This window comes from Triturus cristatus, chromosome 1_2, assembly GCF_964204655.1.
Source record: "Triturus cristatus chromosome 1_2, aTriCri1.1, whole genome shotgun sequence".
Taxonomy (NCBI): Eukaryota; Metazoa; Chordata; class Amphibia; order Caudata; family Salamandridae; genus Triturus; species Triturus cristatus.
The window spans coordinates 607,722,815-607,750,788 of NC_140580.1; the positions used below are offsets into that span (position 1 = coordinate 607,722,815).

The window sequence follows — 27,974 nt, forward strand, 5'->3', positions numbered from 1 at the left end:
GTAGTGTCATGCGTTGTAATGTCATGCGTTGTAATGGATTATGCGTTGTAAAAAATGCGTTGAAAGTGCATGCGTTGTAAAAGTGTGCGTTGTAACGTCATACATCCGGTAGCCACTGATTTCTTACTTAATGCACATCAAGTTAACTTGCTTAAGCCCCCCAAAGCTGAGAGCCCTTCAACTTTTTGACAACGATTGAAAGGTACCTTTGCTCAGCATTGGATGTTCCAGACACTGACCTCTCCCCCCCAATTCCCCCACACATTCTAGTACATGGAACACGCTAGACACACCACGCTACGCATAGCACCACAACCTGTGCAGCCTCTGTTTAACTGTTGTTTTTAGTTCTTCTTTCCTTCCTTTTCATTAAACGCCACCCTGGTCATAAGAGCACTCACGCATTCCAACACATAGTACATCTGATATAGCGGAGTAATGAATACAACATGGGTTGGTTGGGTGCGGTTAGGGCGCTGCCATGCTTCTCGTTCCCTTACTCCTGGTTGCACCTTCCTTGGGCCCCCTGAACATGGTACTTACATGTTACTTATTATACTATATAATCTCACGCCTCACATACCTAGAAGACTCTCCTACAGCTTGTTTAGCCTGCGTGCAATGATTGACCTTATGCGGCCGGCCAAAGTGATTGTAGGCAACTTGCTGTGAATTCTTATGCTGATTATCCTGATATTCTTGTCAGTCTATATTCTGCCTGCCATGGCTGTAGGCGTCACGCTGTGTTCAATATAGATTGCCTTTAACAAAGGTTTTTGAAAATCAAAAAAACAAAAAAACAAATGCTGATGCAGACCCATAAGCACCTGTACATTTTTGACCTGTCTCATTGCTCCCTGTGGCTGCCACAATTTTGCAAACCATCAGTGTAATACATTTCTGGCTGATAATAAACTGCTACACCCATCTAAGTCTGGCTTTCGCACTTGATACAGCACAGAGACAGCACTGCTAGAAATCGCTGAGGTGATTAAGTGCAGTTTGGACACCGGTCTCAGCATGGCATTGGTGCTGCTGGATGTGTCAGCAGCACTTGACATGGTGGATCACAGCATCTTGCTAAAGAGACTAGAATTGCTAGGTGTGGCTGGCATGGCCCGTGGTTGGATGGGATCATTCCTTGGGGAAAGGTTCTATGGATGAAACCATTCTCCTCCACAATCAAATAGCTGAGATGGGGGTGCCTTCAACATTTACCCGTCCCCCCTGGCTTATGTTGCAGAATAGTTTGGCATTAAGATTACCTCTTTTGCGGATGATACAAAGCTCCTACCAACCTATGTAGGAGAATCAGTCAAGGCCAAATAAACATTTGCTCTCTGCCTAAAAGCGCTACTTGAGTGTCTCAGGAAGGACAAACTTAAGTGCAACCCGGATAAGACTGAGGTCCTGCTGTTTGGGCCAGACCCTCTACCCGGATGGAGAGGAGCTTGATCAAGTAATGTTTCACTGCCTCCGCCCCCCATGGAGGTGGTTAGAAACTTGGGAATTTTGTTTGAATCAAACCTATCTTTTACTACCCAGGGCTCATTGGTGGTGAAATCCTGTCTATGGACTCCACGTCTCCTCACGAAATGTTTGCACCTCATCCCTCACAAAATACCGGTTACAGTAGTTAGGGCATTAATGCTGTCACAGCTGGATTATGTCAATGTCTTGCATTTGTGTATCCCAGAATATTTAATCCAGCATTTACAGGTTGTGCAAAATATGTTGGTCCGCCTACTGTGTAAGCTACCAAAGCATTCACATGTATCACTCTCTCATGATAAGTTTGACTGGCTTCCAGTGCACAAGAGAGTGATGTTCAAGACTTTAACTTTGACACATCAAGCCATTCACAACAGGGATCTCTCATATTCAAACAATAGGATTAAGGCGTACAGACACAGGAGGTGTCTGCCCTTCAGTCAGGCTCTACTGTTAACAGTTCCCCACTTCCAGAAGCAACTTTGATGGGGATCTTCTTTCACGGTCCTGGCCACTGGCCTGTGGAACCAGCCACAGGGGTATCTGAGATTAATAAGGGAGGAGGGTAGTTTTAAAAAAGCATTGACAACTTATGTTTTTAGTAGCTAGGGTATTCAGAAATCTGGATTGGTTCTGCTCTCTGGCAGCTCTTTGATGCTGATGTTTAAGCACCGATACACTCTTGGAGTAGTTGTATGATATATAAATAATCATTATTCATTCATAGTAAATTTGACCTTGCCAAAGTCCACCTTTTCTCAACCTTTGCTTACGTTGGAGAGGGAATAGTACATTTGACCCCTCCAAAGTCCAGCACTTTCCCTCCTGTTGCTCAAATTGAAGTGGGAATAGTAAGTCTAACCTCTCTGAAGTCCAACACTTCCCCTACTTTTGCTCTCACAAATGTGTTCAGCGTTTGCATGTAGTTTCAATAGTATGCATTGGTCCATTGTGGATGCTAGACCTGGCCCATTTTGCAGGGTTATCCTCAAACATTTGGCCTTTTTATGGCTCTAGAGAACTGGGCCCTTTGCCACTGCTGATCAGTGCTAAAGTGCATATGCCCCCTAGGTAAAATGTATTGGTAATTGGTTATTCATGGTTGGCATATTTGATTTAATGGTTCGTCCCTAGTAAAGTGCACTGTGTGTGCCTAGGGCCTGTAAATCAAATGTTACTAGTGGGCCTGCAGAACAGATTGTGCCACCCACCTTAGTAGCCCTGCAAGTATGTCTCAGGCATGCCCCTCCAGTGTCTGCAAATACAGTTTTAAACTGCCATGTCTACCTGGCAAGTGCACCCACTTGCCAGGCCCAAACCTTTCCTTTTATTACATGTAAGGCACCCATAAGTTAGGTCCAAGGTAGTCCATGGACTCGATGCAGTGTATGTGAAAGGTAGGACATGTATTGGTCGGTTTTACATGTCCTGATAGTGAAATGCTGCTAATTACGTTTTTTACAATTGCAAGAACTGTCTCTCACATAGGTTATCATTGGAGCGGACTTTTAAAACCTTACAAGGGAAACTTTCAATTGGGAAGGGATAGAGATTTGGAGTTTGGGTTCTCTAAAATCAGGATTTAAAAACACATATTTCTGAGAAGGTGTTTTTTAAATTCTGTGGTTAAAAATGCAACTTTTAGAAGGTGGGCATTTTCCTGCTGTAGCCTGTGCCTCTGCCTGCCTGTGGAATCCACGTCTGGTTTAGATTGATATTTGGGCTGTTTTTGCATTCACTCTAGAGAGTCACACAAAGGGATCTAAGGTGTGCCCTGCATATCCTGATTGCCCACCACCATGCCTACTTTAAAGGCAGAAAGGGATATAAGTATTGGAACTGTAACCCCACATTTTTAGAACACGTCAGGATCAAGAGGGGACTCTGCCAAGAGGAAGAGCTGGGGAGATGTCAGGAGGAGTACAGTACCTTTTGCTGTGTTGCCTTGATGGGTTGGCCTGCAGTTGCTGCTTCTGTCTTGGAAAAGAAAATTACTGGACTTTGCTTTTGTATCCTGCTTGAAAACATTCTCCAAGGGCTTGTGTGAGCTTGCCTCCGATTACAAAGTCTCAGAGCCATCAAAGACTTCTTCTGCAGCACTTCTAAGTGGTGCCAATTCCAGGTCTGGGCCCTTGGAGGTGATCTAGCTGCTTCAAAGACTATAATTCCACGCATCTTCCTTTCTGAGCCGTGTTTCCTGCCGCAATCTTGCCATGCAGTTGAAAAACCAATGCATCGCTACAGTGCGACTGAAAAATTGACACAGCACCTGTTTGCGGCCAAAAGAAAAGCTGCAGCCCAAGTCCAATTAATTTATGAATGTCTTTTTGAATTATCAAAACTAAGCAGAATAAATGTTCAAAAACCTCAGAATTTGTGGTCTCAGGTTTATCGCGAATATTTAAAATAAACCTCCCTTGACACCTTTCTGTGATTTCAATATTTGGGTGGTCCAGTCTGGGGAGTACAGGGCCCAAGCCTTCCTTGTTTTCACTGGTCCGCAAGGCTACACATATTATCTCTCAGTCCAGTAACTACACACATTCAGGGTTCCCTAGTCAGGCCGACGCGTCCCCTAGGGTAGTTGCTATGTCAGAAAAGGAAACACTATCCTTTAGCGAGGACCACATTCAAAAACTTATCTCTGACCTCACCTTGTTTGCCTCAGTCTCACTAAGTAGTACTGCTAAACAACAGAATTCTTCTGAGAAACTCATTAGACTACAAAAGAAACACATCAGAACAGAGCTCCACAGTCATTTCTTAGTCGAACATTTAAAAGCGGGCATCATTCCCTGGGGCCTCCAGGTCACGAATGTTCCAGTAATCCTCATAGAAGACCCACAGTACAAAAAGGGTTTCAGCTACATCAGTAGGAAGTGCAGCCAGGACTTGATGGTCCACTCCGTTGAAATTGCACACAGGATTTGCAAAAAGGAAGCCGAGGAAATAGAGGAGCAACTCCAGGAATTAAAAGACAACCAGACACAAGCGGAGGCAAAAGCTCTTATAGAAAAAATTGAAAAAGATGTTACTTTTAGGTGAATAAATTTGAAAAGGATTAAACATATTTCACCCTTGAGGCTGTATTTTCATTTTTAAAGTAGGACTTTTACACAAAACCCGATTCTAGGAGGTTCCTATCGGAATACCAAGGGAGATCTAGACACAAATTTTTGACTTTTTCGGACACGTCATCCTCTGAGTCAACAGGTGACTCAGATCCAGGAGAGGGATCTTCTTGTCATAATCAACAGAAGAAGCCTTTTTTAGGGGCCGGCCAACAGAAACCCCCAGGGAGATACAAACCTCAGCCCTGGGAGATGAGAACACAGAGACAGCATTACAAATCATAAAAAATTCCGCAATCATCAACCTCTCGGACATGACACTGTCAAAGGAACAAACTGAAGTCTTGGAATTAGGTCTATTGTTCGTTCTGGGAGTCGCTATGGATTTCACAAAGGTGAAGATGGAGATTTTAGAACTGTTCCGGAAGATACGCCTCAAGGCATTTTTCATGAATAAAGAAGAGAAGACATCTCCAGAGGCCTCAGGGTTACGAAATAAATCCACATTTTGCCCACCAACATACAGCACACCTAAGAATATTATCGCTTTTGAACATGCTGTGCTGTCCCTACTAGATGGGTTGGAAAAGAAGCGAATTCATGTGACAAGAAACATCACGCAAGAACATAGAAAAGCCATAGCTGCATTGAAGGAACAACAAATGGCAGTAAATGTAAATGTATGTGTCTTGTAAAGCGCACTGCTGCCCTGAGGCGTCGTGGCGCTGTAGACCGCTGGGGAACCCGTCCTGGCTATCCCTGTGAGATGGTCCCTCCTGGGTATCTCCAAGGTGAAACCAGGCATCCCCGGCGAATGTGGGGGGCCGTTGTGGAGATGAGGCAAGCTAATGCCCAGAGTTGCCGAGTGTGTTCCTGGTTAGAGTAGGTACCGAGGCGAGAATTATCGAGTCCGTTTTGACCCTGGTCCACAACCCTGCCGCGTCGGGAATTGAACCCTGGTCCCTGGCCGATTCTCTGCTTGCGGATCTGCCGCCTCTAACCAGTGAGCCACACCTCTCCACAGTGATCAAGCCAGCGGACAAGGGTGGGGCCATTGTCCTCTGGTCCCAAAAAGCCTATCTATCTGAAGGAAGAAATAACGTGCATAATCCCCAATGGTATCGGCGTATTCCACGGGATCTGACATTGGAAATTTCACAAGAAATCGCAAAGGTGGTGACTGAAGGTGTTGAGCTGGGCATATTTTGACCAAAAGAATCTGAATACTCAATAAAAAAAATCCCAGGGTGCCCCTACTCTACTTCCTCCTGAAGGTTCACAAGGACGCAACCAATCCGCCGGGTCGCCCAATTGTTTCTGGGTGCGATTCCATCCTGGAACCACTGTCCAAGTACGTTGATATCTTTCTTAAACCATTCCTGCAAGACTTTACATCATACCTACGGTACACCATGGACTTCATTAATAAAATAGAGGGTGTCCCATTTGATCCAGAAACCAATGTACTAGTCACAATGGACGTGTCATCACTATACACTCAGATTCCCCAATAAGATGGCCTTGATGCCATGGAAGTATTTTTGGAATCTAGACATAGACCTCATCAGGTTCTGATGGAATTCATTCTGAAATTAGCATCAATCTCACTGAAGAAGGACTTCTTCAAATTTAACAATGAATTTTTTATCCAAGTGAAAGGCGTAGCTATGGGCTATGCATTTGCGCCTGAGATGGCAGTCCTCTATATGGCTAAGTACAAGGAGCAATTCCTGTATCAGAACAATCCATACAGTCCATACCTGAAACAGTGGTACAGGTATATCGATGACGTTTGGTGCCTGTGGGAGGGGCCCGCCAACATCCTACAAGAATTCCACACATGGTTGAATGATCGCAGGCCAGGCATCAAATTTAGCCTTGAATACAGCAATCAGAGTCTTGCATTCTTGGATGTGAGTGTGTAAAACATCACCCAGTGGGTTAATTACCACACTTCACACAAAACCCACGGATAAAAATAATGCCCTCCACTACAGAAGTTACCATCCCAGAAACCTCAAAGACAATTTGCCATTTGGCCAATTTTTGCACATAAGACGCAATTTCTCAAGAGGGGAAGACTACGAGTTCCATGCAGAAGCACTTGTTAGCAAACTTCGGGAAAGGGGGTACCCTAAGAAATTGTTAAAACACTTTATCAAAAGGGCATGGTTCATACCTAGAGAACATTTACTAACCCAAAAAATCAAGTCATCTAATGATCGTATTGTGTGTGTTTCCACGTTTGGGCCCTACACATAACCCGTGAAGAAAATTATACGCAACAACTGGCACTTGATTGAAGGTACAATTCCTATCATCGGGCCAACCTCTTTGCTTTGAAAAAAAACAGAAGTATTGGGCAACAAATTGCCAACACAGCAGGCCAAAATAGAAAAACATCTACACTTTGCACCATGCTAAATCTTCCACCTGTGCAAGGTCATCATAAATGTGGAACATGTTTGGTATGCAATTCCACCACTGAGGGCTGCACTTTCACTGACGGCCAGAGACACTGGCATCACAATGAATTTACGAATTGCAAATCCAAAAACGTGGTGTACGCGGTTACATACCAGTGCAAAAAGACTTATATTGGAAAAACTTCGCAAGAAGTACGGAATCGGATTGTGCAACACCGCTCACGTTTGAAGAATAAAATTCTTACTGCCCCCATGGTCGAACATTTTATCACTTTGAACTACAGATTTGATGACTTTACATGGACTGTATTGTCACTGATAACAAAGAACAACCTGAGAGGTGGTGACCCTAAGACAGTATTGGCACGAAGAGAGGCATTTCTCATTATGAAATTTAACACGGCCTTGCACGGCCTGAATGAGTTATCTGAAATTACTAAACTCTGAAATGTCACCCGTTTTGAACATTGATTACATGGCCCACAATCCCCGGGGCCTTTGACCTCACAGTTCCGCTTCCAGGTTGTTTAAGGAAGTATCAGTGGCAGTTACCAAGTGCTGCCGGTTTGATTGAGAGGAGCCAGATGATTTTCTAACTGCCTTCGCATGGCTGAAATGAAAGGCAAGTCACAATCTGCTGCTGGGATACAGGGCCGGACTGGGAACCAAAACCGGCCCTGGCAAACGGCCCCTGGGGAGCAGGGAGCTGTATGGCCGAGCTGCTTGGTAGGACCGGTTTTGGCCGATTTTGTTATGGGGGCTGATATTGCTGGCCCCCAGTCACACAAACTGCCCCCCAGGTGCACAAAATCGCCCTCCACCCTGGCGGCCCACTGGGAAAATGCCCGGTGCTCGCTATGGCCAGTCCGGCTCTGCTGGGATAGTTGGGGTTTCAGAAAATCCAGGAGCCTCTTTTCATGTAGTTTTCCATTTACACAGGAAACAGTCAGGATTATTGCAGAAGAAATTCACGGCGATGCGCCCAGGAGCTCTAACAACATTTCACGAGTCTCAAGGTAACATTGTAGCATGAGTCAGCTTTTCACTGTTGAACTCTAATGCGCACACAGAATGCAGGCAGAGTCAGTACTGATTATAATTTCACTTACCATCTCTAGATCCTGGACCGTTTTAAAATCATTATCAAGAGTTTCCACACCCACAGAAAATTTAAGTTAGGAACCCCGTTCCATGATCCTTTGAAATACGATGTGTTTCTCATGTAGTACATCGTACATTTAATGCCCTGATGTCTATCTTTTTGTAGCCTCGATTAACACTATGAATTGAAGAACAGATAATGGACATGTGTCTGCAGCACAATTGAGGTACCTATCATACATGTGCTGGCCATTAAGTTCTGGTCATACAAGGGGTCGTCAGATTTTTAGCCACATTTTTTCTTTTCATTTTTTTAGAGCCCAAACCAAGTCCGAGTCCTGAAGAGACTCCTGGAATTGTTGGGGATTCGAAATGCGTTGGCTGTTGAGTGTGGGGGACAGTAGAACAGGGTGTGCCATGTGGGGACTGAATAGAATTTATTTCCCCCTTGTCAACACCCTCAAGTAGGATATGCATCCCCACCCTCCCACAGGCAGGACAGTAGACATATGTCTTTGAATGAGCAATTGTCCGCCTTGTGTTTTCAGTGCAAATGCAGGACTGGTTTAATTTAAGGCTGGCACAGATAATTTATCGATGTTTGTCTTATGATCATTGGTTTGTTGTATACATTTTTGTCACAAATAACATTTGGTACTATGTATGTGTTGTATATATTGTCTCACAAAATAAATGGTTCTAAATCACGCATACAAATGTGTTGCAATTGTGTGATTTACTAATGTAGTGCTTCGTTTTAAAAGAAATGTCCAATTGATTTATGAATATCTTTTTGAATTATCAAAACTAAGCAGAATAAATGCTCAAAAACCTCAGAATTAGTGGTCGCAGGTTTATCGCGAATATTTAAAATAAACCTCCTTGACACCTTTCTGTGATTTCAATATTTGGGGGGTCCAGCCTGGAGAGTACAGGACCCAAGCCTTCCTTGTTTTCAGCAGCCCGAGTCCAGAGCACTGTGTCTCCGTCGTCCGAGACTCCCACTCCAATGCGGGCCCTCCTGTGCGGCTGAAGGAATCGGAGCATTGCCGGTCTGCGGATGGAAGAATCTAAGCAGCACGTGTTTCGTTGCCGCCACATCATTTCCCAGCATGTCCAGATTTCCACGCATCACACCTGTGTGCCAAGTTTCCAGCCCATCGCCTGCAGAAAGGACCCGTTTTCGGATTTTGACGCATCACTTCTCCTCGTAGAAGGAAGTCGACATAACACTTCTCCTGTGTCCAGCAGAACTGACGCCTCCATTCCCCTGGGACTCAAGAACCAATACATCGCTGTGTTTTCCGACACTCTTCTTTGTGGCTGTTTTTCGTCTTGGATTTTGAAGCATCAAAGGTGCTTTGTGCTAAACTCACAGCATCCATAGAGTTCTATGGACAGAATCACTTGAGTTCTGTATATTGGATTTTTGTTATTTTGGTCTTGTTTGGTTTATAATTTTTTTTTAAATAAACTAAACTGGTGTGAGGTTCATTTTTTGTGTTTTTACTGTGTTAATGTGTGTATTATGTACAAATGCTTTACACATTGCATCTGAGATAGGCTTGATTGCTCGTGCCAAGCTACCAAGGTGGTGAGCAGGAGTTATCTTGGGTATGTAACTCCCAAGTGAAACAACTCCTGAGTCCTTATTAACAAAGAGGCCAGGAGTACAATGCATTGGTGGGTTTTGTTTGTGAGCTTGGGTCACTGCATCATTACCAAAGGGGTCACAGATGCTGAGGAGGGCCCATTGTGGAATGCATTGTGCAAATCAAAGTTATCAAATTGTTAGGTTTTTGGAATAACAGAGTTAAAGGACCTAGACAACATTGTAAATACATATGATGATACATTTGAGAAAACGATTGATGGGTTGCAGGGGAAGGGTGTATCTGAGCAAGTACAGCCGGTCATAGTATCCTTCCAGGTTACAGAGGATCTGATCTAAAACGCAATCAAAATCTGTTCATTTTTTGTGTGTTTTTCAATTTCAATTTTGTTTTTAGAAGTATTTACGTCAGTTGCCATTTGGTTATCAATATTTCTATGGTATTGGAAGCACTTACAGCTTTAATTTCTGTGAATTTACCCAAAGATTCCAACTGGTACATTTAATGCTGAAGACTCAGGGTTGGTATTAGCAATTCTATGAAAAGATTACTTGGTAGATGTAGTCTAGTGAATAATGCCTGATTTTGAGCAAAAAGACCAATGTTTGGATTTCAGATTCCCCAAATTATCAAATTATAAAAACCTGAGCAAATGACTTTATGTGCCTGTCTCTATTCCTTTTTATGCATAACAGTTGGTTTTCTTACAGGCTATTCACTTTGCATTGTGCATTGTGTGCGATACAAGAAAATGTGTTCAAATATGTTGAGCCAATAGGAACATTCTAACCCTCCCTGTTTTGAAACTGTGTATCTCACAAACAGTGCCCCCTTAGTCTCCAAATGTGTGGCCAGAGTATCATACATGAAAAGGGTGCTGCAGTCAGAGACTATCGTATTGGTCAAATGTAAAACTACTGTTAATTGTCAGTTATGCATATACCTGACTTCACCTAATGTGTTCCAGCCTCTTATAGGCTCATGATTAATCATGACTAAATGGTGGATCAGATTAATGTCACCAAACAAGATGCAGACTTTCACTCAGCTGCTCTGTGCTTGTGGGTCTCTCCTGTTACCTCACTCCCCCCCCCCCAGCTCTGACCTGTGCTGACCTCTTACTGATGGTCCGACTGTGTCTCAGCAGTGACAGATCTTTCTTCTTGCTCTCCAATCCCTGCAGGGCCAGATCCCATATGAAGATGTATTATTTTACATTATGCTCCTCGAGAAATCCTTTGAAAACCGGACACAATATATCGGGTATGGCCAGGAAAACATGAGCAATACTAAAGACTATAGACTATACTCAGAACTGGGCCACAATACACTAGAGGTTGTCTTTAGAAATGGACACAACAGTCCAGATCTGGACAAAACCTCATGCATGGTCATATGTACTCTACACAACTGGACAGACATACCATACCTGGCTCCAGAATGAACACAACAATCCAGATGTAGCCTCTACAACTGGACACAATTTGCCAGACACAGTGTTTAAAAGTAGCAACAACACTTCACTTGAGACCCTGAGAACAATACCTAAAATAACCATTCTCCATCTCAAACAAAGAAGCAATAGTCAGATGAGACACCAAAAAGTAGACATTGTAATCCAGATGGGACACTCAGCATTTGAAACCATACTCCAAATTATTTCTTCTGAAACGTGTACAACAGTGCATGTGAGGCTGGGAAAGTTGACCTGCAGGAATGAGCACAATCCTCCAGACCTTTTGATGTGGACACAGAACTCCCCAGTAAGCCTCCAAAAATGTTTACAATATAGCAGCAGTATACCCCAGAACTGAACCAAATGCTCCAGATGACGCCTATGGAATTGGAAACAACACTCAAGATGAGTCCTCCAGAAACAAACACAATACTGCACATGAGAAGTCTAGGACAGGATGCCACACATGAGATATAACCCCCAGAGCTGAAGACAATACTCAAGAGCAGGGCTCCGGATTTGGACACATTATTATGGATGATTTCTCCAGGTCAGGACAATACCCGATATGTGAAAATCGGAAAGGGACAAAATTCATAAGAAATCTGAGTTGAGTTTCACAGGGCAGACAGGGGTTACTGGGCCCCAGTTGAAACAATTGGGGTCTTTTGCCATTGATGTCCTGGGACCTCTAAACTTCATACACGTTTGGTCCAAGCTGCTTGGGAACCCAAGCCCTTGCTCCCCACCCAGCACACTTTGGGAAATCTCAGGGTAGGAGCTGACTGTGCTTCTTTTTTTCTCCCACTTAATGACTGTGGTATAGGCAGAAGAAAAGGGGCAGTCTCGCTCTCCTACTCCCACAAAACACAGGCACAGAGAGTGATTGGTGAGGGCTGTCAAAATTTGACAATCATTTCTCCCTTTGGCTTTGGCCCTCTTTGGGGAAATGAACATGATGCACTGCCTCGGCAGTCCCTCAGTAGTTCCCAGTTCTTCCCAGGCTTCCTCCCTTGTGCAGGTGTTTAATATTGGAGGTGGAAAGTTCTAGAAGTTGGGCATCTCTGCCCAATCCAGTGATACCACATCATCACTCCCTCCCAGGCGCATCTCTATGACCAATATCCTGGAATTTTAAAAGATTGTGAAATTAAGCTTTGGTCTGTAACATCTCCTCCAGAGCTAATATCTCCACTCCTAACTAATAGTGCCAATGGGTGATTTCCATCCAAACTGTATAGGGCCCTCATGGTCCCTCATGGTTAAGTCAGTGATCTACCTATGTCCCTATTATCCCTCGTGAAAGGGTCTGCAAAGACTTGAGTTAATTAGCATATGCTGAGTCCTCACCACCCTTTTAATTTCCCAGGAGGAGGCTAATCCTTGTCAAATGGGACTACTGTCCCAGGGAAGCTTCGACCTACCTGCAGAGTAACTAAGATTGGCTAGCACGGTAATTCAAATTCCAAATCTCATTAAGGGCTGACAGCAAAACTGAAAGTGTTTGAATAAGTGCATATGTGACCAAAGTGATATTACATTTGCTCTCAGGGCCTTTTTAAACTTAGAAAAATATGCTTTCATCTTTTCTCTTTGTTTAGCCAATGTAAAGGTAATATTTTGGCACAGTATTCATCTAGACTGTGAATACAATAAAAGACTACAGACTCATAGTATAAACTCACACCATTACCAAACATAAATGAGGATATTTCTTTTTGGATGTCCAAATAAATTATAAGGCCTGCACAGGCCATGACCAATTTACTGAAGGTCACATCTGTAGCCTTGTTTTAAAAGGAAATGGTTCTGTCAGAAAGAAATTGTAGCACAGGTTCTGAGGAACCCAGGGTTACCCCTTGGATGCTTAACATATTGTATTAAAAGGAAGACATTGTCTGCTAAAACTTGAAGCCATTCGATAGAACCTTAATGTGAGCAAGACACAGTCAGTGAAACATCCCCACAGGTCAAAAATTCCAAATCAGATGTAAAATCAGGTGGTCCAAAAACAAGAAATCTAGAGGAGTTTAAGTGGGTCAGAATCTGCTCTCTCACACAGTGTACTAGATGTGTTCTCAAGAACAGTACGCAGTATGTGGTCTCTAAAAATGTAGGTAACATGACATCTCATAAGGAGCACCCTGAACTGGAAACAAAACCAACAATAGGTATCCAAAACTTTACTCCTCCAGAATTGCACACAATTAACCAGATAATGCCTCCAAAATTGGATACAATTGAGCCTATTGACAAAGGAGAACTTGCATGTGAGTAAGTCTACATGTGTACATTTACTCTTCCATTTTTGTGTTACATTCCTTCTTTGGGCTAGCCACAATTTCAGAGTATAAAGGTAGCTAGTCACCATTTCCACGTGTAAAGTTACTCAAAAGTGCAGACTCATTCAAAATCAGATAAAGTCATAAAAACATATGAACATTTTGGAAGTTCCGCACAACTCGAAGAGACTTCCTTTATCAGGGCGCAGCACTCCATAATGTAAAGGACAGGGGAGATTTTAAAGTTTATTAAACATTTTTTAAAAAATAGATCAAATATTTTGTGTTAAATATTAAAGATGATTGTATATATGTATTTTAAATGAATAATAATATAATAAAATGTTACAGCTTTACTGATTTAATATTAAAATTAACCTAATTATTTTGAATATATCATATTAAAAATAAAAAGATTTTTATGAAGCTTAAATAAAAAAAGATATTCCTACCAAGTGTAAAATAGTTGAGTTTTCAAAATGTTTTATTATTATACATTGAATTAATTACCAGTCATTTATATATATTATTCAAATGATGTTACATTAATTTTTAAATTGAAAACCATTGATAAAATATTATAAAATGAATACATAATTATGGGGTTATTAGAATTTTTTTGCATTAAATAAAATGTTATTTTTTGACAGTTCAAAAACATGAATTTACTTTAACATTGGTTCCTAAGGATTTTTATTTTAGGCCCTTACCTCCATTTATTTTTATGGGAGGCTGTTACAGTGGCTGTGAATGGCCATGGGTGGTGCTAGTCTTACCCCCGCTCTGAACAGGAGAACACTTACAACTGTTTTGGGTACAGATTGTGAATAAGAAGAGGCTTACTCTTTTATGGGTGGGTGCATGTCCCTCCCCAAAGCTTTCCCTAATCCATCCTTAACATCGCCTTACTCCTCCCTTAACCCCTCCGCTTTAGTAGTAAATATTCACAATTTTCAGTCACCCCCTTCTGTACCTCAAAAACATATTCTTATGGACAGGAGTTAATTATGCTAACTTTATGTCAGAGCTAACAAAGGAAAATAAAGATCATTTACTCTCTTATTTGGAGGGAGACACAGAGCATGCACAGGTTAGTGATGCTCACATTTTGATTTCTAATTTTATAAATCACCGTCTGAGTAAAGTTATTAAAAGACAAGGGTTCAAGGGATGGTTTGATCATAATTGCTCAAAGGGGAGAAATTATCTGATTAAACAACTGCACGCCCAACTAAGGGATGAAGTAGTGATTCAAAACAGTAGAGCATTCTATGAAGTGGCTATTGAAGCCAGCAAGAAAGATCTCCAAGAGACAGCATGGGCTAATTTAGTGCAGGTCGCTGAAACTAAAGACAATATATTATTTTGGGAAACTATTAACACCTCTTTTCTTAAAGATAACTTAATCCCTAATCTTGAGAGTTCAATCTCGGAGGAAACTTGGGTGGTTCATTTTCTATCGATTTTTACACCCCCTTTAGAACTAGTCCAAGAAGATGGACCATTAACAGATATAACTGAATTTGGTATTACTTTTACCTTAGAAGTGATCCAAAGGCCCCTCTGATGACCATCATTTGTAATACAGCTGGGTTGGACAGAGTACCACCTATATGGTCTCAATCTTCAAATATTCCTATATTTAGAAAGGGCTCGAAACAAGATCTAAAATGTTATAGACACACTTCACTGCTACTCTCTGCAGCTAAAAGTCTAGGGAGGACCCCCCGATCAGTAGGATTAGAGGACTGGCAAAGGAAAATAATATTTTATCACGATCACAGTATGGATTCAGAAGGGGCTTGGGGGGTGTGGAACAATGCCATAATTTAAATCTCCTAATAGGGAAATACTGAAAGACTAGAGCAGGCAATTTGTACTTGTGCTTCATGGACCTAAGCAGTGCATACGATTTGGTGAATCATAATATATTAAAGAAGTGCATGCCTGCTCTAGAAGCCCAAAAGAAATCATCTCACTACTTACATACATGTATAGTAACCTAACTGAAAGAGTGTGGTACGGAATGCAGAGTAAACTAACCAGGCCATTCAAGATACACAGAGGTGTAAGACAGCACTGTGTCTTAGCTCATTTTCCTTTTTCTTTATACATCAATGGAATAGATAAGCAATTACCAATACAAGGAGCCAACACCCCTACAGAAGGATCTCGCTCAATACGATTTCTGGTATATGCAGATGATGCTGTTCTTCTGGCCCAAACATCAGCGAGTATGCAGATTCTGTTACCTAGGATTGAGGTGTTCTGATTATGGGAGTTGGGATGCACACAAAGAGGTTAGTATGGCTAATATGTCCAGGAACAAGACAGAAATGTTTAGATTTGTTGCAAAAGTAAGGAAAAAACCTATGTCAGAAATGTTAACATTTTATAACATCAAGACGGTTTCTGCCGCCACTTATGGAGCAGGTGTCTGTGGATTGGGAGAAAATAAGACCTTACAAAGAAAAGAGGACACATTTCTAAAAAGACTAATAGCAGTCCCATATGCAAGCCCTAGTTTTATTGTACATATGGAGCTGGGCCTTCAGTCTATCACAGACATCATAGAGCACAAACCGCTGATGTTATGGCAGTCAGTTTGGAAGAACCTAAGGCCCAACTAACCCAAGAAATACTTACGGATTGCAAGGCACTAGACCAGGCACATAAAATACTGTGGCTATCCCATGTCAAGGAGAGTTTAAAACTCACTGAAGCCAAGGATTGGAATCTGTGGGAGAAGCATTTTATATTTTCCTAAAGCTGTACTAAAACGGCTTGTATGGGAGAAATGTTTGGAAATCAGGGAGGAGTCAAAAAGTACAGTGAAGGCATACATTACAAGGAGAGGAACCTACCACTGTGTGTTTTCCTTGTATGCAGTTTTGGATGCCATGTTTTGGGAGGTGCCTGACTCTCAACACATTGTGGGAGCCATATTTGAAGGGTCTACTCTCTTTTTAATCATTTTAAGCTTTATATTCCTTACATTTATTTTAATTCTACTTTCTTTTATCAGTAGTCTCCTGCTCACAGCGTAGCCTTTGACAGGATTCAGGAGTTATTGGCATTGTAGAGCTGCAGAGCATGCAAGCCATGCCTCTTGCCATGCCCCCTGATAAGCCTCTTGCCATGCCCCCTGTCTATGGCAGGCTAATTACAGGGAAGCAAAGCACATCCACACGGGTCTATTGCAAGGCGATGAATTCACCACTGTTTGTTTACCTTGCAGGCAGTTTTGACTGCCCATTTTGGGAGGTGCCTGGCTCCTGACATAGTGTGGGGGCCATATTTGAAGGGTCTAATCCCTTTTTAATCATTTTCTGCATTATTTTTCTCACATTTATTTCAATTCTACTTTCTTTTACAAGTAGTCTCCTGCTCACAGGACACCCTGTGACAGGATGCTGGGGTTGCTGGACACTGGTTCATAGTCAGGAAAACCCAGAATCTAGGAGTCCTAATCAATGACAAATTGACATATACTGACCAAGTCAATGCTGTCACTTCTGCAGCTTTTCACACCCTCAGGATGATAAAGAATGTACCACCTTTTACTCTATCTAATCTCCAGGAAACAGTAGTCATATCCCTTGTGCTGTCTAAGTTAGACTATTGTAATGGTCTTTATCTCAATGCACACCAATACGTACTCAATAAACTTCAAACCTTGCAAATTGCAGCGGCTCTTCTCCTGCTGAAAATCCTTAAACATCATTTGGTGTCCAAATCTATTGGGGTATTTCACTGGCTGCCCATTAGACAAAGAGTTATCAGTCAGTTAGTCACAATAACGTTATTTCAGCTAGAGGAACCATAAAAGTTCACAGTATTGAAATGTTTACAATTCATAAAACTTCGACAAAGAAAAATTAAAAACAACACATTGCCCCCCCTTATAAAAAGACAGCATGATTCGATATAGCATTCCCTGGCAATCTTGTGCAAAATGTACTCTTATAGCTTTCTGATCGCAGCAGAACCCCTAATAAAATTTGCTACTGCAATACTGATGTCAGTGGAAGCCAATGAGTGCAAATAATTGAAACCATCGCTATATGAACATGGACGACATTTTCTCAATACTGTAAGTAACAATCTGGTTCTCACTGACTTATAAAGTGTGCAAAATAATACAAAGTGCAATGTGCTCTGTTTAGATGAATTGTCACATGGGCAAGGCTTAAGCTTGCCTGACCATCCTCCTCGATGAGGGATGGCTACCAAAAAGTGCACGGTGCATAGCCGAAACCTAGTGAGATAAAATCTGGTCTGGAGATCTGTAGAAAAAGTCAACTAAAATTGTGGCGAGGCCAAAACCGGGTGAAAAACTCCAGAATTAACTAGTTATCTTTATAGCACTTTGCTTTGCTTATAAAGCATTACATGATTTATGTCCTGATTTCCTAAAAAACGTTTTCCAAGCTGTACACTCCAGGCCAGACCATAAGGTCTGCACTAGCCAAATCTGGGCTAGTGTCTAGATTTAAACATGTGGCTTGAGGAGGCCGAAGCTTTGTGTTGGGAGCAACAGAAGCATGGAACACGCTTTCCTTGCATATCAAAGCAATACCTAATTTATTGGCTTTCAGAAAAGCCCTGAAGACTTTGCTTTTTAGCCCTGTTGAGGCTCTCAGTTATTTCTAGGGTTCCTCTTTACTGCACATATAGCCAGACCCAAGACACAATCCGGTGATCAAGTGTTTTAGAAAACGAATTACCATAACATATTTATTATATCATACCCAACAAGGCTGACAGAGCTCTCAGTGTAGGGTACAAAATGATCAACATTGATTTCAATTGACAAGATTTCGTTTTTCCATAATACACAATTTGGTGGCTTTCCCAACAGGAACCAAGTGGGCTAATAATGCCCTGAAATGTCCATGTGATCTCGACAGAATCAACTGTGCATACAACCCTCTTATGTACATTTTACCTCCAGTGCAGGAACAAATATTTAAGGCCTCTGTTTTTACATGAAAGTAGTTACAATTATCAAAATGTTTATCAATTTTTAATGGGCTATGGTTGATATTAAGGTCAGTTACTTTTTCGCAAAATACTTCACAAATGTGCTAAGAATTAGGTAAGCCATGTAGAGAAATGGTTAGCGACCTTTTGATTAGCAGATGCATTTCAACTCTTTGGCACTTTCCACTTTGGATTTTTAAAGATGAGGTTAAATGTTAAGAATTATGATCGATATTTTCACATTTGCCTGCGTTTTGGTTTGCAACTCCATTCAAGAAACAGGAATTAGTACTGTGTATTTTAAGGTTTGAAGTTGATATTAATTGCTTAGATCATTTTCTCACTGTTTTTACCTTTTATAAAATCTATTTTGTATTTTAGGACATGGGCATTTTTCACTAAGAATGAGACTCTTTTCATTATGTTATATGCAATTTACTTAGAAATATTTTATTCCTTTTAGACTAAGAGGAGTAAATACCAAATGGGAATTAATTTAGTTTTATCATATTGTATTACCCGTAGATTGATGGAATGTTTTAAGCGGTTGTGCTTTTAGGGTTTATCAAATAAATGAACAGAATAAAGTTTATTTGAGTTGAGTATACTTATGTGTGCAGTGATCTCCACACTCGGAGCAGAGATCTCACACATAAATAAGAGAGGCGAAGTCGTAGACCTCTGCATGTCATGTAGGTATGTGAATAGCATTTTGTAGTATGTGAGCAATAAAGTACTACTTTATGTATTACTATATGCACTACAAAATTCAGTTTCTGAAAAGGCACCAATATGTTAGAGGTGGCCCCAGACCATGACACAATATATGCCAGCTATGGCCTCCCAAACTGAACAAGACTCGTATGCATTTCCAGAGTTGCATGCAATGCATAGTAGTGACATCTACTTTCTGCCTGTCTTGCTACAAAATCCAACAATCCTCTGGCTCTCTCCACAACCTCTTTATTTTGTAACCCGTTTCGATGTTGCCCAATGTGAAACTTCAAAATACTCAACATGAAGAAATATTTGCACTGCATGATCCTGCCCTAGACCTATTCAGTGTATGTAACGGAGTCTAACACTGTTGCTAACTGCTAATGTACCTGCTTTCTGAGAAAGAATTTTGTCCTACTGCTTCTTATGCCTTGTATGCCTGCAAGATTTGCCAATTGCCACATATGTGTGTCTCCGCCATTCACAGATTGTCTACTTTATTTTGTATGTTTGCCTGCACAAGTAGCTGTGAACTTGTAGCTTTGGTTCCCTCAGTCCAGAGAATGCTGGTGGATTGCACCTCAGTCATTCCTGATGTGCAAAGCATCTGTCATGTGTGTTTATACCCAATGCATTCCTGTGGGCTGCTCTTGTCATGTAGTTCCAGTTAATCCGTAGGATCTGTGCATTGTTTGGACAATATAAACTAGGTGCTTGGTGCCAAGAGTGATTCCAGACACCCCCACAGGATATATTGGCCAATAGACCAACTAGTTCAAAGTGCCACCGTAAGCCCACCTAACCTATCAGGGAGCGAATGGTTGTCTGACAACCACTGAACATGACAACCATGACCCCACAGGGATCATAGAAACAGTTCCGAACCTTTCGCTCAGTCACTCGTGCTCACTTATTCTCTGGGAAATATACAGATAATACACAGTGGGAGGTTTTCAATAATATTTATTGAACCAACGTTATTCTTGCATAAAATATGTGTGATGCAATGATTAGTAGACAGAAGCAGAGAAACGTGACTACAAGCACCAAAAGTGTATATAGTAGATATAGTTCTACCTTGGTGCTGAAACAATGTATATATGCAGGCATGTAAAACAAGGCAATAATCGAGCGCACTCCTACTATGCAAACCCTACTCTAAGATGCCGATTACGATCCGGTAAAAAAATTCCCCGTACGACTCGTATCCGGTCTTTTTACCGTACGAATCGTACAAGTGCCGTACAAACAGCCAATTACGATTCGCATGGGAAAAAGTCCATACGAATCGCATTGGGAATTATTCCCCACACGGCCTCGGGTCGGAAAATGTGTCCGACACGTCCTCGGACGATTTACCGTACAAGTGTGAAAAGTGAAGTCCGACCGCGGAATTACGATCCATCCCGTGCGTCCGATGTTACAACCGTATGGAAAAAACACCGTCTGCACCGAACTCCCATAGCAACCATGGAGACATGTGCCCGCATACGCGCCCAACACTCCCCCCAGACCTCCTATGTACGAGTCGAATCCCCCCTCCCGGCCCCCGTACGTTCGAGTCGACCCCCCCAGCCCCCGTACGTTCGAGTCGACCCCCCCAGCCCCCGTACGTTCGAGCCGTCCCCCCCGTGTATTGATTGATTGATTGATGTGGAACTTTTATAGCGCAACTATCGCCCTACGGGCATCTTGGCGCTTTTGACTTAAAGACAGCATCAAATGGTGACAGAGGGAGAGTCGGGAAGAGAGCCTGCCAGGTTTAGGCTGTAGGATATAACCAGGTCTTAAGACCCTTACGGAATTCAGGTAGGGAGTTCAACTGTCGCAAGTTCACGGGGAGCTTGTTCCACAAGCCGGATGCTACTATGCTAAAGGATCTTCCGCCTACCCTAGAACGCTTGAATCTCGGAATCACCAAGAGACCAGCTGAAGAGGAGCGAAGTTGCCTGCCTGGTAAATAGCGAGCAAACTTGTCCTGTAGAGGGGCTGGGCCTAGTCCATGTAATGCTCTGAAAGTTATGCATAAGGACTTAAAGACGACTCTTTCCCTCACGGGGAGCCAGTGTAGATCCCTTAGTGCTCTGGCCGACGAAGAGCGACGTCGCCTATCGAGCACTAGCTTGGCTGCGGCTGACTGAATCCTCAGCAGACCTTGGAAGATATACTGCGGAGCCCCTAAATAGAGGGAGTTGCAGTAATCAAGTCTGCTTAATACCGTGCTGCGTACCACCGTGGCTCGCGACTCCCTAGGGAGCAGAGGAAGAGTGTTCCGAAGTACCGCAGCAAGGCAAAGCAGACATTGGCAGTCTTACTGGCCTGGGACACCATCTGAAGGTCGTCATCGATGATCACCCCAAGGTTGCGAACCTTCCTGACTGGTGTGAGGGGTCCTTCCTCCGGTGTGAGACAGAAATCGGGAGGGAGGTATTTGGGGATCCTGAATGGGGAACAGAGGACCACCTCAGTTTTACCGCTATTAAACTGAAGAAAGTTCCTTCTGAGCCAGTTCGTAGTCTGGTTCATGCACTGATGGAAGCGGTCCATGGATAGTGCATTATCCCCTTCTAAAGAGAAGGCCAGTTGCGTATCGTCAGCGTAGTTCACCAAGCTGACTCCAAAAGATTTAATTAATGGGAACAGGGGCCGCAGGTAGATGTTAAAAAGGATGGGGCTAATAGCGGACCCCTGCGGCACCCCGTACGCAACTGGAGACCTGCTAGAGGAGAACGGTGGCAGGGTGACAACCTGCTGTCTGTCTTCTAGGTAGGAATGAAACCATTGCAGCGCTCCACCCTTTATGCCTAACTGTCTCAGCCTCTCTAACAGGACTGGATGTCTCACTGTATCGAAGGCTGCCGACATATCAAGAAGCACCAAGATCATGGCATTCCCGTTGTCGGCACGCATTCGAAGGTGGTCCAGCATGGTGGTTAACGCTGTTTCGGTTCCGTGGCCAGGACGGAAACCGAACTGGTCCCTGTGTAGCAAAGAATTCTACTCCAGAAACTGAGATAGAGTCTTACTCACGTGCTTTTCCAGTATTTTCACCGGGTAAGGCAGGAGGGAAATGGGCCTAAAGTTAGCTGGCACCAAAGGGTCCAGGTTCGGCTTTTTTATCAGTGGGGTTACCACTGCTAGTTTCCAGCAGACGGGGACCGATCCGGCCAGCAAAGATTGATTGCAGATCATCCTTAACCAGGGAAAGGTGTTACGTCCATACAGTTTCCACATCTTATGAGGAAGAGGATCTAAAGGAGAACCAGACGACACACTTTCAGACAGGATGTCGAAGACTTCATGAGAGAGAGGTTGAAAACTGTCTAGGACAGCAGTTGGTTCTTGATCTCCGTCAGCCAGGCTGGTTATTTCCTGCGGACTGTTCTGGGTGTTGTCCTGCAGATTATTCACAATGTTGGAAATCTTCTCCTGAAAAAAAGGAGGCGATTTCGCTACACAGAGTTTGCGAGGGGGCGACTCGGGTGTATGTACACCCGTGTACGTGTCGAACCCCCCGTGTATGTACACCCGTGTACGTGTCGAACCCCCCGTGTATGTACACCCGTGTACGTTCGAGTCGTACCCCCACCCGTGTATGTACACCCGTGTGCGTGTCGTACCCCCTGTGTATGTACACCCATGTACGTGTCGAACCCCCCGTGTATGTACACCCGTGTACATGTCGAACCCCCCCGTGTATGTACACCCATGTACGTTCGAGTCGTACCCCCACCCGTGTATGTACGGTGCGCTGGGGGTACGCACCGTACATACACGGGTGGGGGTACGACTCGAACGTACACGGGTGTACATACACGGGGGGGTTCTACGCGTACACGGGTGTACATACACGGGGGTAGGACTCGAACGTACACGGGTGTACATACACGGGGGGGTTCGACACGTACATGGGTGTACATACACGGGGGTACGACTCGAACGTACACGGGTGTACATACACGGGGGGTTCGACACGTACACGGGTGTACATACACGGGGGGTTCGACACGTACACAGGTGTACATACACGGGGGGTTCGACACGTACACAGGTGTACATACACGGGGGGTTCGACACGTACACGGGTGTACATACACAGGGGGGTTCGACACGTACACCGGTGTACATACACGGGGGGGACGACTCGAACGTACGTCGGCTGGGGGGGGTCGACTCGAACGTACGGGGGCTGGGGGGGTCGACTCGAACGTACAGGGGCTGGGGGGGTCGACTCGAACGTACGGGGGCTGGGGGGGGTCGACTCGAACGTACGGGGGCTGGGGGGGGTCCGGCGCGTACCGGGCCACCTACTCTGGTCGTTTCGTGCCGTACTTCGCTTTTCCGGCACTTTTTGGGTGCCGTGAAAATATTGCCGTCCGGACTGCTGTCGGTTCGAATCGTACTTCCTGGGTCATGAAACGCTGCCTGACAGCGTCCCGACGTCACGTCGCAGCATTCCCGGATCACATTCGTATGTATATTTTCGTCGGTCGGTGTTTTTTACGATTCGTACGGAAATGGTGTTTCCGTGCGAATCGTAATTCCATGTTTGTAAAGTTTTACTACCGGGTACGAGTCGGACGGAGAAAACGCTCCGACCGACGGTTCGTACCCGGTTTTTACCAGATCGTAATCGGCACCTAAGTGTACCTAGAGAGTGTGTAGGTGTAGAGTCAAGAATCCCCCAAAGGGACAATCCAACCCCATTACCTGATGGGATAGAGTGAAGGACCCCATTGTGGTCAAAAACTGGACACCCCTCACAAGATGTCAGACTGCTGCATGGTGATTTCTCAGCATGCAAGGACCCTTGGTGTCAGCGGAAGTGCTGCCTCTGCCAATCTATCGAGATGCTCATCTTTTATAATAGAAAGCAGCCTTGTGATGTGCATATAGATTAGTGATGTTATGGATATGTAGATAGCCTTGTCGCCCCATGGATGAATATAGTGATAATATGTGTACATAGTGCAAACCGAGAACTTGTACATGATTTTCAGGGCGTTTTGATAACGTTGTGCAAAACTAGAGAAGAAAACAAGTTTAGTTTCAGAGAAACTAATCCAGGATTGTGGTGCATGTAAATATGTAACAACGGTGAGAGAGGTTGGCCTAATGGCTAGGGCGGTCGACCTCAAATCTGGGGAACTGGGTTTGAGTCTCGGCAATGACGCTGAACATCCTGTGATTCTGGGCCATTCACTTAATCTCCCCGTGCCTAACAAAAATCAATGTGTCCTCATGTAACGCAAGTGGTGCTATGCAAGCGCTCTGATACCCAATACCTTCGGGTCAAGTTTGCGCTATATAAAACTCCGTAAAATAAAAGTCACAGCTGAAAATGTGATTTTTGGGAAGACAATGTAAGAAATAAGCCAGGCCTACATGGGCCTAGCTTGGGAATATAACACTCTTCTATCTCTACTAAGTGGACTCTTCAGAGAACTTCCTATGGCTTCCTATACATTATGAATTGGTTGTTTTGCTTCTGGGTGGACTACAAAAAGCCTTTACCATGACTGCTTGTATTACAGTACATTCCTGTAGGTTGCTGCTCTGCCCCAGAAACCCACAGAAAACTGGAACCTTTTCCTTGTCTAGGATAGTAAGTGAGTTCACATACACACTATTTCTCACAGTACTTTATTACCTCTGTGCTTAAGTGCAGTGGCACAATCACAGCAACACATTCACAGTAACACAATCACAGCAACATAGTCACAGGGACATAAGTAATGCATTCCACTATCCTGGAGTATGACGCCAAAAGATTTGACACATACACCACCATCATAATCAACACCCTTTCAGCAAGACATAGCTGCAAACTAAAATGAACTGCCTGCATAATTTCAATCAATATGCTAGTGTCTGCCCTCCATTATACATTTAAGCACTCTTATCTAATATAAGAGCACCACGGCGGTCACTCATGCACCTCAGCAAGCCCTTCCACATAGGCAACACTGCAATTCTAGAGTTTTCATCCAAACATTCCTCCATGGTTTAATGTGCTGCCTTTCCACCAGTTTACTTTGGAGTCTTGTTAGGGTATGAAGCACTTTTTAAATGAAATTACAATACAATATAAACTTGGTGAAACCATTTTAAAATCTAATAACCCTGGCTTTGTCAGTACTTGATTGTTTCCAATCCTGTAAGGTGATTCTCAGCCTTCAATGGAAACCAATGCTTTGAAATAAATGATCTGCTTTGCAACAGGCTCACTTCAAACAAAGTTAGTAGCTGCCAGAAAGTAGCGTGTTTGGAACATCTGGGCATGTACACTACCTGGATCCACACGTCCTAAGTATGGACGAACTTTAGCTTCTTCTTCTTCTTGTCTGAATGCTTTCCGGGGTGCTCTTGGCGTAGCCTATTAGAAAGGCACACAAATAAGATTAAAAAATCATGGAGCAGAGTAGCATTGGTTAGATCACAGATTGGTGGATTCATCTTATTCTGCATTGAGCATGTTTATTTTCTCTCTTTCACTTGAATTTCCGGGTAAAAAGGCAAAGCATTTCTGGATTGGTCACTCTTCCACTATGGCATTTGCCTGCTACGGTTGCATGTTAGGGTGGTTGCTTACAGAACAGGATGGGCTACCAAGACCCAACGGTGTACCCATGACCCCATTTTAGTTGCAGTCTCCTGCAGTGTGGGGCTGATTTGAATATGTGTGCCAAATATGGTTTCCAGTCCAACCCTAAGGCTATGGCAGATTGGATCAAACTGGGGGCCTCATTTACGAGGAATTGGCATAGGGCAGCGCCACAAGTCTTCTTGCAGCGCTGCCCTACGCCAATGTGAAAGGGCAGGAATGCACCGTATATATGAAATAATCTGCATTTCTGTCCTTTGCCCCTGCGCTGGTGCACAATTTGCTGCCAAGCACCTACATAGGTGCCCTTGCACCCCGCTGCGGGCAGAATTGGTTTTGTGCAGGAAGGGGCTCCTTCCTGCACAAAAACAATCCTAAGAGGCGTTTTGTTTTTCTCATTCTATGCGTGCTGTAGAATGCGGCACACATGGTAAGAGGAAAAAAAACGAGGAGAGATGAAAAGATTTCTCCTTGTTACGCCTGCTCTGGGGAGGTGGAAGATTTTGGAGCTGCCCCAGGTTTACGTGGTTTTGTAAAATCTGGGACAGCGTCAAAATCCATGGGTGGAAACAGCCACCACAAACCCCATGGAACGCCTCGTTGAGCAGAGTAAGGGAACGTAGTGCTTTGCGATGCCTTGCCTTACTCCATATCTATGAGGTCAAGCAAAGCGACGGAGGGTGGCTTGGCGTCGCCTCATAGATGTGATTGAGAGGCCTGCACCACCGAAGCATTAAAAAAAGTGACGCTCCGGAGGCACAGGCCTCTTGTAAATAAACCCCAGATTCTCCAACACTCTATGATTTGAAAATGAATAAGATATCCAAGCAATTGCGTGTCAGCTGTCACAATCTGGATCTGTTTCCAAGCTAGTACCACATCACTGTGTCTGACAGCTGCCATCTTCGTTGCTGTTCAGCTTTCATTTCACTATTATAAATCTTTGGGAATTGAACTATGTCAAAGGGCAAATTATCTTATGGCACACACACTGTAGGTTTCAATTACTATGCTGACACACCAAGCAGTGAAATAAGTAGCAAGTCATAGACCATCAGCTAACAGGCTTTTTGTACAGTTAACAGCTATTTAAGTGAACGGCTGCAGTGTTTCATTGAAATGCATCTACTTCCATCCCTAATGGTTATGTTCTCTCTCACTAAAACCTCTTTCAGTTTGTTACAGCATGTGGCTCAATCAAAAGACAAGGGTGGAAGCAGATTTCTACTTTGCCAAGAGTCACAGTCCATGATTATATTTTGCGAAGTATTTGAACTTTGAAAACAGTTATTTAAGTTGTCCGTCTGCCATGGATCTGACCAATACATATGCGTAATATTTCTTTTGTAAGCCACTAGGAAACCTCCTGCGCTGGGACGACATCTGGTCATTTAATCCTTTTCAAGTAAAAAAGGCCTCGGCATCCTGCTCGCCCCTGCCGTATGACGTGTTCACTCTGCATTGGAAATGTCGTAGGCACTGTTGATGCACGGAGGGAGCTTGGGGCCTGTAACTCCACCTATATTGGCATCACTCAAAGTATTCTTTATACACCGATGCTTGCCCCCTTCTTGAAATTGAGGTTAACTTTATACATTCTTTTGCCACCCTCCTTTACTTTGTTACTTTGACTGCTGCCATGAGCTGTGCATAAAGGAATGGGTGGTGGCAAGGGTTATGGTTATTCTGGGGAATGGCGAGCGTCTCTTTCTAAAATAAAGACTTGCAAGCATATTGCATCAACAATATTGTAAAGTCAAAAATATCGAGAGAGGTATTGAATATAGAAGTTAAGAATGTTGTTTTTATGTTTATAATATCGTTTTTTAAATACCACAGTATAAATTATAGTTTACTTTGATATATGTAATGAACGAATGAAAGGTGTTTTTTAAAGTGCAAACGATGGCTGCTTTCATCCCGTCGCGGTACTGACCTTGAAAGGACTATTTGCATCTCACGAAATTATAAAGTCTTCAGATGTGCCAGAAAAATAGATTCCCTAGAGGTTGACCAGTGATGTACTAATATGATTTTAAATTATTTTAATATTTATTAATTATTAAATTCATTAGAGGTGTTATTATTATAATAACTGCTTTATTGTTTTAGTATAGAAAGTTTTAACATGCAATTATATATATATATTTTCCACATGTGACTATTAATGTGAAACTTAGTAGCATGTTGTTGGGATTATGGAGGACTAGGGTGCGAAGTTATTTCAAGT

The 27,974-nt window shown here is 43.2% G+C and overlaps 1 protein-coding gene across 1 annotated transcript in view; it reads right to left on the reverse strand.

Moving 5' to 3' along the window:
- LOC146867724 (SPARC-like) overlaps window positions 1-27,974 on the reverse strand; it is a 641,752-nt gene that overhangs the window by 426,363 nt on the left and 187,415 nt on the right. The window contains exon 3 of the mRNA XM_085615045.1: window positions 25,432-25,516. Within this exon, the coding sequence (XP_085471171.1) occupies window positions 25,432-25,516 (85 nt within the window). The remainder of the gene's footprint in view (window positions 1-25,431; window positions 25,517-27,974) is intronic.